This window comes from Pseudorca crassidens, chromosome X, assembly GCF_039906515.1.
Source record: "Pseudorca crassidens isolate mPseCra1 chromosome X, mPseCra1.hap1, whole genome shotgun sequence".
NCBI classification, from domain to species: domain Eukaryota; kingdom Metazoa; phylum Chordata; class Mammalia; order Artiodactyla; family Delphinidae; genus Pseudorca; species Pseudorca crassidens.
This window is the reverse complement of record NC_090317.1, coordinates 25,791,877-25,808,849: the sequence shown is the minus strand read 5'-3', so window position 1 is coordinate 25,808,849 and position 16,973 is coordinate 25,791,877. Positions and strand designations below refer to the sequence as shown.

Here is a 16,973-nt window from a genome sequence, read left to right as displayed (position 1 = left end):
TGGCGTGTGGGATCTTCCTGGACCAGGGCTCGAACCCATGTCACGTGCACTGGCAGATGGATTCTTAACCACTGCGCCACCAGGGAAGCCCCGACAGATGATTCTCAAAACCCAGTTTCGTATTACTTTGTGAAGAGGTCTCACTCTACTAGCACTAATTTGAAATCAGATCCATTTGAAAAGAAATATAATGTGGTCATCTCTAGGTGGTGGACTTATAAGTACTTTTTTCCTTGTACTTTTCCAAATTTTCTGCAATAAGTATTACATATATACGTATATAGCATTAGGAAAATAGTATTGATAAATATCAAAAAATGTGCTTACCACTTTGAGGGTTCAAAATATGATGCTTATTCAATGACCAGCCTCCTAGGTTAGAAGCATCCATCTCGAAACCTTGTAAGATAACAGTCCTTTTTTCCCAGAGAATAAAGTCGGGGCACATTTCATATTCATATCCCACAGACACTGCAAACAAAGAGTCAATAACACATTAGAACATTTAAAAAGATTTGCTTCATTTTTGCACTGGTTGGTAAACCTCTGGCTAACACATCTGCTATTGAATTCTGATTTGGGTTGAAATTTGATCACAAATACTTTTCACCTAGCATAGCATCGGGCATCCGAAAGTGACCAGTCAGTGCATATTGGATAAATATATGAATGAGTGACTCACTGAGGCTGTCATTAGGTATGCACCATATGTTTTGGACATCAAGCTTTAGTATGCGCTTTTGGGTAAAAGGCTGCATTGTAAAACTGAAGAAATAAGCTCCCTGAAGGCTTAAGCTGTGGTGATACAATTTCTTTCTTTACCTTTGTAGTAGAAGTGCAGGGAAAGTTGTTTTCTGATCTCTCTGGAGTGCAAAATGCACTTAGGAAGCTGGCTTTGGAGTACTGGGTCACTTATACAACAACTGACTACACATGAGACTAATAAAAATCGATTCGCCCATTTATATTTTCTCCCATGCTAACTGGCCTTTAGTTTGCCAAGAAGTCTGAGTTTGCTTAGAGTGCTACAAGCACTGTGAGTGTAAATTCCACTTTGTGCATGTTAGACTTTGGTTTCTAACCAATGGGACATCACCCAACACTTGGCTCCAACCCTCATGAAGCACGGATGTCGTGCATTAAACTGGGAACCCCAGTACGGCGCTAAAATGGGAAGTGCAGAATGTGATAACTTGGGTGCCTCTGCTCTACTGAAATATGTAGAACTCAAGTATACCAAGTCCCAACCATTTTCTCAGTTGGTAAATCTGCTTACCTGTTGGAACCCCAGAGTTCTGATTCTTGAATTTAAAATGCTTTGTGTCCTCATAATGTTCTAAGCCTGAGAGTATTGGCTCATTACACTGCATAGCCCAAAGCTAGCTGCTTTTCCCCCTTTCTGGCAGCTTAAAATATCCCTAGCTGGTCGTGTGCTATTGCTTTCGAGTACCTGCCTCTACCTGACTCTTCAGATGCCCCTGGAGAACTCATTTCTTTCTTTGTCATCTGGTTATGAAAACTGGTAATGAAAATGTGTGCTTAAACAATGCCAGTGCAATAGGTCCTAAGAGGAAAAATTCAAGCAGACTAGTTTTGGATTTGGGCATTAGGTGAAGAGAAAAGATGGTAATTTTAGTCCAACTGATTTAGGTGTGCACGTGCATGTGTGTGTGCAAGCACATGCACAGATAAGCCAAAAAGTCCTTATGATTGTGAATATACAACTCGTTACCTTTGGGGGGTCATCTGTGGCCAATTTTAAACCACAGGCTGACTTCTCTTTGTCCCCCCTCCATCAAAGCTTTAAAAGGGACCAGGACCATCTTCACGCTTAGAAGGGCCCCATACTTGGTTTAATGTTCTCCTGTCACTGTCTTGAAATCCTTAGTACTTTTTTAACAAGAGGCTGGGTATTTTCATTTAACACTGGGCCCTGCAAATTATGTAGCTGGTCCTGATGGGGATGCCCTTCTACCCTGCCATCAGCTGGTGAAGACTCTTGGAATGCAAACTCATTTTAGTATTAGCCCTAACCAAGCACTATTAGCAAGGGAGATCAATAGGAAGCAGGAAAGACTAATCATACAGTGGAAATGATTTCTAAAGGGAAATTAGTTTGGGATCATCTGGTTCAATGCTGTTCTCTATTAAGATGGATAGAAACACAGAATTTCAGTGGTGAAGAGGATCTCAAAGGTAATCTAGTTCAGGTTACACGTGTGGCACGAATCATTGCTGTCTACAATCTCCTTGATATCTTATCATGTCCCCAGTGCTTTGCTAAAACAACTCTGGTATAGTGGAGATAACTGGTTTCAGACCTAGAGTCAGAAGAGACTTCAATTCTTGGGTCTGCCATTAACTAGCTGTGTGGTTGCAGGCATATTATTCTCCATCTCCGGGAGTCTGTTCTTCATTGTAACAAAGGAGGAGGGGAGAGGATGGACTAGAATTGGTGGTTCTTAGACCCTTTTGGATCAGGGAACCTTTTGTTACGAATGTGATAAAAGTTATGGATCGTCCTCCTAGAAAAACGCATATGCACACAAAATTTTATATATAATTCTAGGGGGTTCACGGATCTCCTGAAGTCTAAATAAAGATCTCAGATCAAAGACTGCTGTACTAGATAATTCTTACAGTCCCCCTTTAGCATTTCACTCTATGATTCTAAAGTGCATTCTTTCAAGATTGCATTTGATCAGTTCAAGTTGGGGAATCAAACCCAAAAGCCAAAGAGAGCACTGTATCTCATGTTGGAAAAATCAGGGGGTGAGAAAGCACACTTAGGGCCATGTTGGTGTGAAGAATAACACAGTTTCTGCTTCTCTTGCCAACACTTAAAAGTCTTGATTAATAAATAATCACAACGATAATGCTTACAAGTTCCCTTAAAGCCACATCTCCTTCCCTGCTATTGTCAGGATCTGCCTCTTACACATTTGAAGCCTGATGTGCTCCCCTAGAATCTCTTCTCCGGAAGTTGATTGTGCAGTTTTGCAAGTAAGTAGTGTGCCCTGGTGACCTCCGATGGTGGTTTGGAGCCTGCTTTTTCCCTCTCAGGAGCAAAGATCCTCCCAACTCTGTGGCAGGAAATGCTTATATAAAGTATCCTCAGTGCAATGGTAATGAGACATCCTCTTCACCTCCTCATGTCTGAATTGCTCTCTAGCCCACAACAAAAAAGTGCACTGGCTGCAAACCCCACAATTATATTATTTTTTCCCCTAGTCATAGCAAATAGCAACAAGGCGGCCACTTAATAAGTTCCCTCTAATTTTTATTAGATTTACTTTCTCTTGAGAAAACTCTATGAGCTAATCATGTTATGATTTATACTTAAGACTTGTCCAAAATTCCAACTGACTTTAATGAGAATGGCTGTGTGTGGCTCCTTGCTCAGAGTAACAAGGCAAGGTTTCTTTCTGACAGCAGCCGCTTTAACAGAATCCTGGAACTTGCAGTTGGTGTATGAGAAGGCAGACGTTTCACCCCGCGGAGTTGAGCTGCTCTCCAAATGCACAAGGAACTGGCAAATACAGTAGCAACCAATCCTAGACTTGCTCTCATGGAAGCAGACTGTAACGCACTGAATGCCTACTCTTTTTCATATAATTAAATATGGGGGAAAAAAGGGCTACTCAGGGGTTGGCACTGAAAAGGCTGAGCACCGACATTACACTCTGCCTGGTACTGTGACAGCTGAGTCTCAGTTAACTAAGCAGAGTGGACCCACTACCACTTCCCAGGTGGCCTGGTGCCTATCACATCTGATCATCAACACAGCATGGTGTAGGCAAAGGATTCAGCCTCCAGCATTCTGGAGTGGGGCCTGGGAAGAACAGCGTAATAGGAAGAAAAGAATAATTATTCATCAACATTTCAGAGGCGCTATGGAGGACAGACCAGGCTGGCAGTGAGTGGAGACAGGTGGGGAAGGAGGGGGTCCTGGGCTATACTTCCTAGGGGCTGGTGTAGTGGTCCCATGCTGGTGTGTACATATTGGGAAGGCAGTTGAGAAAGAGCCGTTAATATGGCAGAATACTTTCTCAGAACCATGTGACTGCCTCTCTTGTGACACCCTTAATTCCGTCTGGATTTCTGTCTTCCCATATTCTCTCCCTCACCTTGACACAGAGATATTAATGGGATGTTCCTTAACCAAGAGTCACTGATTGTCAAGATAGCCTTGCTACTTTTGTAGAGGATGCCGTCCTCTGGTCACAGGATTTGCACCTGACTTCACTGTTAGTCATCTTGCAACAACACTGGCTTATAAAGAAGACTTTATTCTACTGGCTTATAAAGAAAGACTGCAGCTTGCTCCCCCAAAGCCATTTGACATTAGAAAAATAGTAACTGAATTACACTCTACTTATCAGAGCAGCAGCATTAGTGTGATGCAGGGACTGCAAGAAGGTGGAGGGCCACAGCGCTCCTGACACCCGACTTAGTGACTGTGACATTCACCTATAAGGGTTGCGATAGGAGACTGACATTATATAGCCAAGGTAAAGATGCCATGCAATGAAGCTGATGTGCAAAATATGACAAGATTAAGCAGATGATTTTCAACAGCTTCAGGCTAAGGCTTCAGAATTCATAATGGCTGCATTTATGAAGGCAATATATAATTAAAAGTAGTCTGATAGTCAGTGTGAGAAATTTATGTTACCTTCATGAACTCAAGGAACATCTAAAAATAATTTCATCACATTTAAAAGGTAAGTAACAACAAGATCGAAACGTTCTTATTGAAAAGAAATCATTAAATAGAACAAGAAATATTTCCCATTCTTTTAAAATAGTAGATTAATATAAAACAACAACAATAAAAGACGAGAGGCCTAACAAACCAAATGAAGGCCACGGCCACAATAGACAAAAACTACAGATAAAATGCTATCTACTGAGAACGGGTACCTGCTCCCAGAATGACTTCTACTTTCTCCTATTCTCTAGTGATTTCTCATAGGATAGGATAACCCCAGAGACTCCTCAATTTGACACAGTGCCCAGTGGCCTGAAATGCTTTGTTTATCTATTATTCCTGGCTTACTAAGAGTGTCAGAATCAGGTGATGAATTTTTACCAAGTGCCTTTTCAGTACTTATGGAGATATTCACATAGTTTTCTCCTTTAATCTATTGAGGTGGAAAATTCTAGCAATACATTCCCTAACGCTGAACCATCTTTGAGGTCCTAAAGTACACTCTACGGTACTTGGTTATGATGTATTATCTTTTTAATGAGTCACTGGATTTGATTTGGTAATATTTTACTTAGGATCTGCACCTTACCAGTTTACAAAAACAACCCTACCAGTTTAAACATCATAGTTCTAAAAGCGACACAGTAGTTGAATGAAGAGAAAATACAGGTAGAAAAGGTAAAAAGCATCCAGGAGTGAGGTAGCCACACAGAGTTTCGGCCAAGAGGTCCTGTACACTGACAACTTATCTTATGAATTTTTTTTTTCGGGCTGCTTTGTCCGAGCCTAGCTGCATAAAAGCGAACCCAGAACCCAGATGACCTGTGTACCACAGAAGGCAGGGTGAACCAATTCACGATATTTAATGAGTACCTCCTGTTGTCAGGCACTGGGAATGTGAGAATGAACAAGATAGCACTCCCGCCAGCGGAGCTCACGTTGCTCACATTCTAGTGAGAGGGACAAATATGAAACAAGACAACACGTACACACACAAATCATGATAACTGCTATGGTGGGAAAGTGCAGGGTATCATGAGACAGCGTAACAAGGGAATTTAAGTTGGAATGGGAAGACAAGAGAAAGCCTCTTCATGTAGAAGGGGTTTACCTCATGAAGAACAGGGAAGAACATTCTAGGCAGAGAGCATGGCATGTGGGCAAGGCTTTGAGGTTTCATATCTTTGGGAGATTGAAAGAAGGTCAGGGTAGCTAGACAGTCAATGTCTGGGGAGTGCATCAAAAACAAATGAAGGGGCTTCCCTGGTGGCGTAGTGGTTGAGAGTCCGCCTGCCGATGCAGGGGATGCGGGTTCGTGCCCCGGTCCGGGAAGATCCCACATGCCGCGGAGCGGCTGGGCCCGTGAGCCATGGCCGCTGAGCCTGCGTCCGGAGCCTGTGCTCCGCAATGGGAGAGGCCACAACAGTGAGAGGCCCATGTACCGGAAAAACAAAAAAAAAAACAAAAAAACAAAAAAAAAAAACAAATGAAGAACAATCCCTTCCCCTTCCCCGCTCCCCCGCCCCTCACCCAGTACAAAAGAAAACAAAAGGTTACTATCTTCTAGCAGTATTTAGGCATTTTTCTTTGGGAGGGGGTTTAGGAGATGGATTCACCTTGAAAATGGACTAGTTATCCTTTGAAACAATGTGATTGATTAACGGGGATGCAATACTGTAATGGAAAGAAAGGTGCTGGTTATTTAATGACTCAGCAAACCTTCGCTGAGCAGTTCTACGTGCCAGACAGGTGATTTGCTAAGCACTGCAGACACAGTGGATATTACACAGGGCAGGATAATTCGTCATGTCAGAGAGGCCATACCCTGAAGGGTTACCTGCCTTTTGGAACTTTCATCCATGGCCTCCTTAAAATAATATCACCTTACATTTGCATAACACCTACCATTTTTGTGTATATTACCTAATTTGAAGACTCATGCAAGCTCATGAGGAAGATATATTTACTCCCATTTGATAGATGAGATAATAGACTCAGAGAGGTGAAGTGACTAGTCCAAGGTCATCTGACTAGTAGTAAATGGCAGAACCAGAGCTCAAACCCAGTCACTTCTTAGCAAGTGCCTTTTACTTCTATGCTAGATCACAGCTATTAAGGGAAAGACCCATGATTCAGAAGTGCTTTAAATAAATAACCTTTCATTTGCTCTGAGTTTAAGGTATAAGGATTGGAAGCTAGGGATAACCTTGAAGCAGAAGCACCATGTATCCTGGTTGGCCCAAAACAGTATCCAGTTATGCTATTGTTAACAGCATCCTCTTTCACTCTCAAGAGTATATTGGTTTGAATGACAAATTATATATATCGTCACCTAATCTTGAAGAGATATCACCATAATGCCCTGAGATGGGTTGGTAGCAGGGACTGGGAGGCAAGAACAGTCATAAATGCTGACTTGGAAAATAAACCATATGGTTTGGTAAATCATTTAATTTTTCTGTCTCTTGACTATATTACCTTGCCAATGGCTTTCAAATTCTTATGCCTGAAAGTCATTTAATTGTGACCCAACACACATGTAAAGATACACACACACACACACACACACACACACACACATATAAGTGAAAGGAAGTTTTCCCAAACCATACTCTCCTCATAGTTTTACATTCTGATCTATTCTATTCTATTCTATTCTATTCTATTCTATTCACTTATGTTCTATTCCATTCCATTCCATTTTATTCCATTAAAAAATATTGATTGACTCACCAAATGGATTTCACAGTCTAATACTGGGTGTGACCAGCAGTTTGAAATGGGCACAGACCACTTGCTTACCAGAGTGTCAATCAAGGGTCATTTAAAAACCCTGGTAAGCTCTAGGTACTCTTCGGAGGGCCAATCTCACATTTTATCAGAAATATTAAAATGGATACAACCCACAACCCATATCCAACATTGAACACATTTCACGTGTAAGTGTGAAAACTGAGTTGGAGTTGACAAGCTGACATAATGCTCCATTTTGCAGACATTTATTTAAACAATTTATTAATGTTGATTCCTGGTTTTCTTTGCACATTTTGGTGCCAATAAATTTATTTTTCAGGTTGTGAAGATTTTTGTAGGTCCTTGAAAAACTCATATCCTTGGTGCTGTGCCTATAAAGCTGAATGGATAAAACAGCCCTGCTCTCAGTTAATGATTACGAATTCATGAGTGGAGAGAAATGATGAAAGATTATTATCTCTGCTAGCTTCTTTGACAGAAAGCCACTGGGGCGTTGAATTGGGTACTCAGTAAAGTGGGTTGGTCCCTTTAGTGAAGACAGGCAGCAGTAAAAAGGCATGCAGAGCTCAGGACTGGGAGACCTGAGTTTGAATCCCTGCTCTGGAACGGTCTTTCGGCAAGTCACTTGTTGTTTCTGAACCTCAGTTTCCCGCTCTGTAACATGAAGATCATATTCATTGTGCCATACCTATCAGGCAGGAATGTTATAAGGATTAAAATGAGAAAATGTATGTGAAAGAACTTTGTAAATTGCGAAGCACTACCCATTTATTGTCGAAATATTCAGTGGATGCTATTTTTGTGGCTGCCCAGCCTGCTTAGGTTTTACTGAAGGGAAATTTATGAACACTAAAGCATCATTCTTGGGGATGTTTTGTGTGCACAAAGCAAACTTAGCTTAGCACCTATTACCATTAATGTTCCCCTGTTTCTCTCTAACACAATTTAGACAGACTCCGTTGCGTCGTGAACCTTTAGGAAGTCTAGTTCTCCCTGAAACACCACTCCTTCTTGCCAAACTACTGTACTAAATAATTATGCAGTTGTTGTTGCCAATAACCTTGAAGAAAAATAGAATTGTTTATAGCAGTGCTACTAAAGGCGGATGGCTGATTTCCTGCACTTCCAGGACTCCAAACCACTGCAGTTTAATTTAATTTAAATGAAGACCAGGCAGAATGCATTATTATATATTGATAAGGTATGCGGACACAGGCGGACATAGGGAATTATTTTGACAAAATTCATATAATGGATGCAGATCAGAGCCCCTGAACAAGCCAGTTTGTCAAATTAAATAAGCCGTCTCTAGAATTTTAACAGCACTGTGAACTTAAAAATGATTTTTTTTTTTACACTGTTTTGCAAGCAGCAGAGTTGGGAAAGAAACTAAATAATATACAGTGATTTCCAGACATCACACCTTATTTAGAGCCAGAGAATAAAGCACTAAGGGCAAATTAGTTCAAATGCTCACATGGAGTTTTTAGCAGGGGAGTCTTGTCTGTGTATCAGACACCAAAATCTTTAAGCCGGATGAACTAGTGATTGTGGTTTTTGTATTGCAACCCCGAGGGAGATTTTACTCTTCTTCCACTTGATCAATATTGTACTTGGATTAATCAATCTTATCAGCTGCCATTGATACTTCTCCAAGGAATTAGTTCACACAACCTCTGTTGGTAATTTATTCACTCTGGTATTATCCCTCTAGTTGCAAAATCTGTGTCACTGTAAAAACTGGTGGGATACCCTAGGATCTCAAGTACTCCTTTTCTCATTTTGCCTGTCTCTCAACCATCTGTTCTTCTTTTGTGACACTCTAGGCCTTAGAGATCACACCAATCTCCCACAGCTGAGCCATGGGGGAAACAAGAGTCCCACATTTCACACTAAGTGGGCATTTCAACTTAGATATTCACCATCATTTCCAATTCAGCTTGTTTAAATCTGATCTCTTTCTCTATCACCCAGAAACAGGTGGGAGAGGTTCATATTTAACTGGCATGGGAAGGAAGAAGAGTGGGAGACCTTTCAAGCCATAGTTTTAATCAAAATCCTAGCTATAACTGGGACTGTAAGGATAGTGGTCAAGGTTTGTTTCCTATTGCTGTTGTAACAAATTATGACGAATTTAAAGGCTTCAAGCAAGACAGATTTATCATCTTATAGATAAGGAGGTCAGAAGTCTGAAAAGGGTCTCACTGAGCTAAAATCAAGGGGTCAGTGGGCTGACTTCCTTCTGGAGGCTCCAAGGCTCCATTTCCTTGCCGTTTCCAGCTTCTAGAGGCCACCCACATTCCTTGGTCCTTGGCTCCCTTCTTTTATCCTCAAAGCCAGCAAAACTGCATCTTGCTGTGCCTTTCTTCTATAGTTATATTATCCTCTAACTCTGACCTACCCTCTGCCTCCCTCTTCCACTTTTAAGGACCCTTGTGATGACAGTGGGCCCACCCGGACAATCCAGGATAATCATTCCATCTCAAGGTCAGCTGATTGGCATCCCTAACCCCATTTGTAACCTTAATTATCTTTTGCCATGTAACATAATATATTTCCATCTTTGGGAGGTGGTGGCTATTATTTTTCCTACCAAAAGCCTATACTAGGATTTCTGAATTTGAAGCAAACCTGAGAAGTGTCATATATAGCACCATTGTTAATATCTGGTGCAAAATTTAGTCTGTTTCTTCTAACATCAGTTAAGTGATTAAAAAATATGGCTAGGAGTACAACTAAATGTTTGCTTCTTTGTTTAGATTCAATCGTATCTATTAAGGTGTGAATTCAATGGTAACATACTTGATCTCTTTGTCTCCATCCATTTATCACCTGAACTATTTATTGTCTGTTATGTTCTTAAGGCACTCACAATCCATCTTCAGAGAAGTAGATTGTCCATCTTCATTCTACCACACATCCTAATGCTTTACCACTGTCAAGAAAATTCCCTTAGTCTCCGCGGAGATGGAAATGGAGACTAGGTAGTAAATAAAATCCCTTTAACCATGATTAAGTTATCAGGAACACTTCCTACAAGGTAAATAATCCATATTCCATCTTAGGTACCACACCTGAAATTATTTTGGCTGTTTTCCTTGGGATCCTTGCCAATTTCCTTTCTCTACTCTAAAAAAAAATGTCCCTTAAGTATACATAAAACACCACGAGGAACATTTTTTCCCTCTCCCTTGGACACTTCTGAGTGGGTCAATTGTCTCTTGCTTTTATTACTGTTACTAGCCTTAAAAGGGAACCAACAATATATATTTCAGCATTTTAATTAAGGCCATGTTTATAGTCAGAATGCTGGAGCAAGTTCTGACCAGGAACTTAACTGTAGAAATAGGAAGTAAAACAACATCCATAGGCAAACAATACGGATGAAGCCTTCATCACTGGCGTGTATACTAGAACATCTTTGTTTTTCTTTGTGTTTTAGTTGTTTATTCAATCATCCATGGATATATCAGAAACTAAGTCATTAAGAGTGCTTAACTACAACAAGGAGGAAAATTCTAGAATCTTCAGCACTGGGAGTATTTAAAAGGAAGATGTATAACACATTTTTATGCATAAAGTGAGGTTGATAAAATAGTGCAGTCACTGTGGAAAAGAGTTTGGCCACTCTTCAACATGTCAAACAACTACCATATGACCTACAGTTCTACTCCTAGGTATATCCCCCAAAGAATTGAAAACAGGTATTCAAACAAATACTTGTATGCAAATGTTAATAGAAGCATTATTCACAATAGCCAAAAAGTGGAAACAACCCATAAGTCCACCAGTTCATGAATGGATAAATGAAACGTGGTATATCTGTGCAACGGAATATTATTCAGTCATAAAAAGGAATGAAGGACTGACACCTGCTATGACATGGATGAACTTTGGAAACATTATGTTAACTGAAAGAAGTCAGATACAAAAGACCACATATTATATGATTGCATTTGTTTGAAATATCCAGAAAAGGTAAATCCACAGAGACTGAAAGGAGATTGGTGGTTGCCAGGGCCTGGAGGGGAGGGAGGAGTGACTAGTGACTGCTAGTGTCTATAGGGCTACTTTGTGGGGTGATGAAAATGTTCTGGAATTAGATGTTGGTGATGGTTGTACAACATTGTGATAATACTAAAACCCACTGAATGGTACATTTTAAATGGGTGAACTTTATGGTATGTGAATTATATCTCAATAAAGCTTTTACTTTTTTAAAAAAGTCAGGCTGAGTTGCATTTATGTGAACCCTAGCAAGAAATGACTGCTAGACACTGTCTTGGTCAGCTCTTCATCAGAGTACTGGGTAAGTTGCTAAGTGTCACAACTTAAGAAAAAAGTAAAAAAATAAAAACAAAAAACCCCCCAAATCTCACAACTTGGCAAGGGTTCTGAGCAAAGCCATAAAGAATTGGAAAACAAAGCCCTATGGAGAAAAGTTAGAGGGATTTTAGATTATTCTAGTGAAGCAAAGGCTTTAGGATAATATCCTGGAGAGGGGAATATGAGGCTTTGAGGAGGCATCAGCCAGGCTGTGATATTTGACTCCCAGCAGGAGTCAGATATCACACTCAGAAGTGTTCACAGTAAAGAGCTGTATGAAGGGACTATTTAAAGAAGCATGAGCAGGGTGAAGGGAATCAACAAGGGTCGTGACCCACCCAGGGACTGGCAACATTGGGAAGCTGTCTGGGCTTGCAGAGAGGGGTAAGGGGAGGGAGTGATACAGGAGACCAGAGAGAGCCTGGGGATTTGGAGGAGGGGCTACTCAACAGGAGCTCCCATCTTCCAGTGTAGTCACTGCCAGAACTGCAGTGAAGCAGGGAGAGGGATAAATACCCTGACCTCTCTCTCCTTCCACCCTGCTGTCTCCTGATGGTGCCATCCATTGACCAAATCAAGAGGGAAGCCAGAGAGCAAAGGAGTCCAGGCAATGTGGTCCACAGAAGCCAGTCTTTCAAAGCACAGAGACGGTCACAGAAGAGACTGTGTGTGCGTGTGCGTGTGTGTGTGTGTCTGCGTGTGTGTGTTGTGTCTGGGAGGGCAAATGGAGAATAATTAACACAGTACCTACCTGTTAAGCCCACAGCTCCCTTATTAGAGAAGCTGAGGCAACAAACACCTGCATAGGCGCCATGCTTTATACCTTGTGATTCCAATATGCTGACCATACCAGCAACCAGCACTCACTCACCTCATTTAATCCTCATAGCATAATAATAATAGCAGGTGTGGTACCATAGCATAATAATAATCCTCATAGCATAATAATAATAATCCTCATAGCATAATCCTCATAGCATAATAATCCTCATAGCATTTAATCCTCATAGCATAACCTGTAACATTCTCTTTATGATAGATGGAAAAACTGTGGCATTTGGAGATTAAGTAATTAGATGGAAAAACTGTGGCATTTGGAGATTAAGTAATTTACCCAGTGTTGCACAGCTGCTAGTAAGTAGAGAAGGGATGATGTGAACTCAGGGAGGGAGTCTGGCTCCAGAGTTATTCTCTTCATCACTACACTCACTGGACTAGGGATTGGGCAGGACTCCACAGGCTGGCCAGCGACCTCATTGATAGTTAGCCTAACGGTAGAGCTCTGCCTTCGGATGTTCTCTACTGCATGGTGATTGGCTGACAAAACCCAATATTGTAAGAGAGATCTGAATGCAAAATACAGAGCAAGACACCAGATCATGGAGTTGGTAAGAGCTGAGAGAAAAAGGGGTAGTTAGAACCACAGGAGAAGTAATGAGCTCCACCATCACTATGGCTGGGTCACCATGGTGGGAAGCAGTGGACTCTTGCTGCAGAGGGGACAACTAGAGCTGTTGCTCAGCTGATAGAGCAGATGCTGATCTTCTAGGACTACAGTGTATCCCAAGCCAGGCTGCAATTTGATGAGGCCCACCTTTGAGGCTGCTGATGCCTTTTCTTGTTCTTTCCTTACTTTCCCCTGTGTCGTTACAATAATTCCTCACTAACTGAGGCAATCTGAACCACTCCATGGTCCTTGCATTCTAATAAAGCCCAACAGAGATGAGTTGATTATTTAAATATATGAGGGTCTCTTGGGCAAAGAAGAGTCACCAGTCTTTTTTTTTTTTCCCCCTCCCTATGCTTCCCTCTGGAAAGAAAGAGAGGAAATCGACACACTGTAGTCTAAGAAATATAGGTCAGTTATATGCGAATTATACCATGATAGACACTTCCAAGGGAGAATATGAAAAGATCTCCTCTGGAGAACTTTAAAAATAGTCTTCTCATCTGTCCAAGGGTGGTTTCCATGAGCTACTGCCTGAAGGCACAAGAGTCAATGGCTCCCAACCGTGGTTCCGAAGACCTGTCAGGTCTCTTAGGAAGTTTTCACTGTCTTCTACAGACTGAGAGAAATAAAGACATTGGTGTCTCTCTGCCTATCTGTCTGTCTCTCTGAGCATCAGTATTAGATTGCTTACTACCATTTCTTAAGACAGACTATTCCTTTTTTTGATGCTAAGGTATTCCTCCTTGATGAAATTATGGTACTGGTAGGCAATAGTAGATTGTAGGGGCTTTTTTTTTTCCTTTAAAAAATATTCTTACTTGGCAAAATAAAAAGTTGGCAAATCTGTCTCAGTCTCATTTAAAAAAAATGCCGTTTGTCTAAAGGAATTAAATATCTGAAGATCACAGACCCCCAAGGACCTCTTAAGGTCCCCGCTATTTGTAAGATTCTAGGTTTTAAAGTCAAAAGGACTAGGAAGGCAGGATGACTTTTTATTTAACCTACCACAGTAACAAGTTAATGGAGTCTAACTATCCTAGACATAAAAAATAGTACGTGGAGATGCCTGTAAGTTAAAATTTTGTATTTTCTAAGTGGAAATGACAGTCTAAATGTCAAATATGAAAGCATGACCTGAAGAACGCCACACCAAAGGTCACAGTTAGAAGTCAACACTCAGCTCTGGAGACAGTTACAAGTCAGATATTGTGTGATTCCACTGGTATGCAGCCATCATGAAAGAGGAACTAAAATCGTTTTGAAGCAAAAATGTGTCAAAAGGGAACTCTAAACAGGCCCAAAGGGAGTGTTTAAATGAAAAAGTGCCTTAGATCCCTCAAATAGAAGAAAACCCATAATTATTCCAAATACAAATTAATATGCAGCTAGTACTTTCTGTTTTGTGAACACAACACTGCTATTTACACAGAATTATTTCAACATACCCAAAGCCTCTGCCAGGCCCCAAACCTTCTGTCCATAGATGTCGGTCTTGTTCCAAGCAAATGTGTAGACAAGATTAATTGCAGCGGGAAACCACTTCTGTGTGAGTCGCCCTTCCACAGCTACTGTGAGGTGTACTTTTATCATCCCCACGGGAATGGTTGAATGTGTTAAAAGGATCCGAAGCAGGGTTTTATACCCGGGGGTGCGGCTGCTTAGGTAACTCAGCCTCACAAAGCTGGAAGGAATGGGGATCTCCTCCTGTACAACCTGAAAGAAAAAAAGTCACATTGGCTCTTATCAGCGGTCACAGGTAGGCAAGGATACTGCATGCTTTTGTCTTAGAAACATGCCAGAGGAGAGAGCTTAAAGGGATTATGGATGTCAAGGCATTTGGTCTAGAATCTTTGTGAGGCTACATGACGACCATAGGTTTCAAATTTTGCACCAAATCTGCATGCGGACAAGACGTTTAGCCTATCCTGAGGGTTGCTCTCCTTTTTTTCCTGCCAGGAGAGACTGTGAAAATAACAATTTTGGTTTTTCAACAATGTTCCAAAAATTGCTTTGTAGGAGTTGGAGAAGATCACACTGCTGAATGTCAAGGATTTCAGTGCTATGGGTTCCATCAAAGGTTTTTTCTCATATATTCAGACACAAAAGCTTGTTGGATGTGTTAAGTTATATATCACAAACCACGGTTGTAGCTCTTATTCAGGTTAGGCTCTCTAAGAGGAAGGACTCTGGAAGCAGGCCCAGCAAGTGATATTTTATGACAGAGATTATGGTGTCCCTAGAACTAATCTTTCCTGATGCCATCAAACTTGCCTTCTTTGGAGCTTTGCAATGACCCCGAGGGCCAACTTTTAAATCAAATTTTGCTTGCATATTTCTCTGTGTTTGGATGTATCAATAGCTAGCAACAAGTTTTTCCAAGCTGGCACCTGTGACTGAGAAGCAAATAACTCCCATTAACTCCTCTGCAAATCTTTTACAAACGTTGGTCCCAGAGTGAAAATAACTCTTGGCTTCCTTAATTAATTACTATTACTTATTTGTTTATTAGCATGGATGGAGTTAACCAAAGGGGTCACTAAAACTACATCTTGTATTCTGTGACTTTCAACTTTCCAAATACAGCTGAAGAAAGAGCCCATCCTATTTAACACATTTAAGGGGACATGGATAGTGTGGATATTTTTGTGCCCTTATTCACTTTTATCTTAGAACCTTGTCCCTTCTTCCTTTTCCAAACTGGTGCACATAGTAGAACTTATTGTTAAACATACTCTATCTCATATAGTCCAGGATTTCTAGTCATTCTTTTCTTTCTGAGGGCACAAATCCCTTTTGTCTATTCTTTGCCCAGTTTTTCTTCCTTTACATTAGCTATTTGTGTGTGTGTGTGTGTGTTACGCGGGACTCTCACTGTTGTGGCCTCTCCCGTTGCGAAGCACAGGCTCTGGATGCGCAGGCTCAGTGGCCGTGGCTCACGGGCCCAGCCGCTCCGCGGCATGTGGGATCCTCCCGGACCGGGGCACGAACCCGTGTCCCCTGCATCGGCAGGCGGACTCTCAACCACTGCGCCACCAGGGAAGCCCTACATTAGCTATTTGATACCAAAGCTGTCCACTGGCTCTATCTTCTTAGATGCTGGCAGAAGTACAATAGTGAAGGATAGCATGACACTCACCACTGTGGTATTTCATTTCCCTAAGGAATCATGCAATCCTAGAGCAGTTTGAAAACTTGTACTGAAAGAGACCCATGCTTCCTAATATCTGTGAAAGGATTGGTGTACCCGCCCAAGGTACTCATTAAATACTATCTAGTTTTTTCTTCCTTTCTTCAGGAAAACAATAGAAAAGACAGGAGTGGCAACTCTCCAGACTCCTTTTTGTGGAGGGTACTATTTTTTGTGAGCCTTTCTCAAGTGGTCCTCTGGGCAGTGCTAACAGCTGGTGGGGATGTTGTGATGGAAGAAAAAACCAATTCAATCTTTGACTGTTCATTTACCTCTTCTTGAGTATACTTGAATCCTGGATCTGTCTGATTTATGAGTCCATTTTTGTGGACATTAAACTATCATTAAAATATTAAAATTAAAGTACCATTAAAATGTTTCTATAACATAGTGAGAAAATTGTACTATGGATATCTGAATGACTTAGAATTGAAATGAAAATACTGAATGATCAATAAAGAAAAATCCTCAGGCTGCCACTTCTGGGCTGCGCCCTAGCCCAGCAGCTCAGGCATGGTTGTACCCTCATGGATGGTGGAGGTGGC

The 16,973-nt window shown here is 41.2% G+C and overlaps 1 protein-coding gene across 1 annotated transcript in view; it reads right to left on the bottom strand.

Annotated features, from left to right (window-relative positions):
• The window catches only part of TENM1 (teneurin transmembrane protein 1), a 361,765-nt gene that overhangs the window by 129,110 nt on the left and 215,682 nt on the right, over positions 1–16,973 (bottom strand). Inside the window, exons 18-19 of the mRNA XM_067722679.1 lie at positions 14,687–14,954; positions 328–471 (exon numbers count right to left, since the gene is read on the bottom strand). Coding sequence (XP_067578780.1) covers positions 328–471; positions 14,687–14,954 — 412 coding nt within the window. The remainder of the gene's footprint in view (positions 1–327; positions 472–14,686; positions 14,955–16,973) is intronic.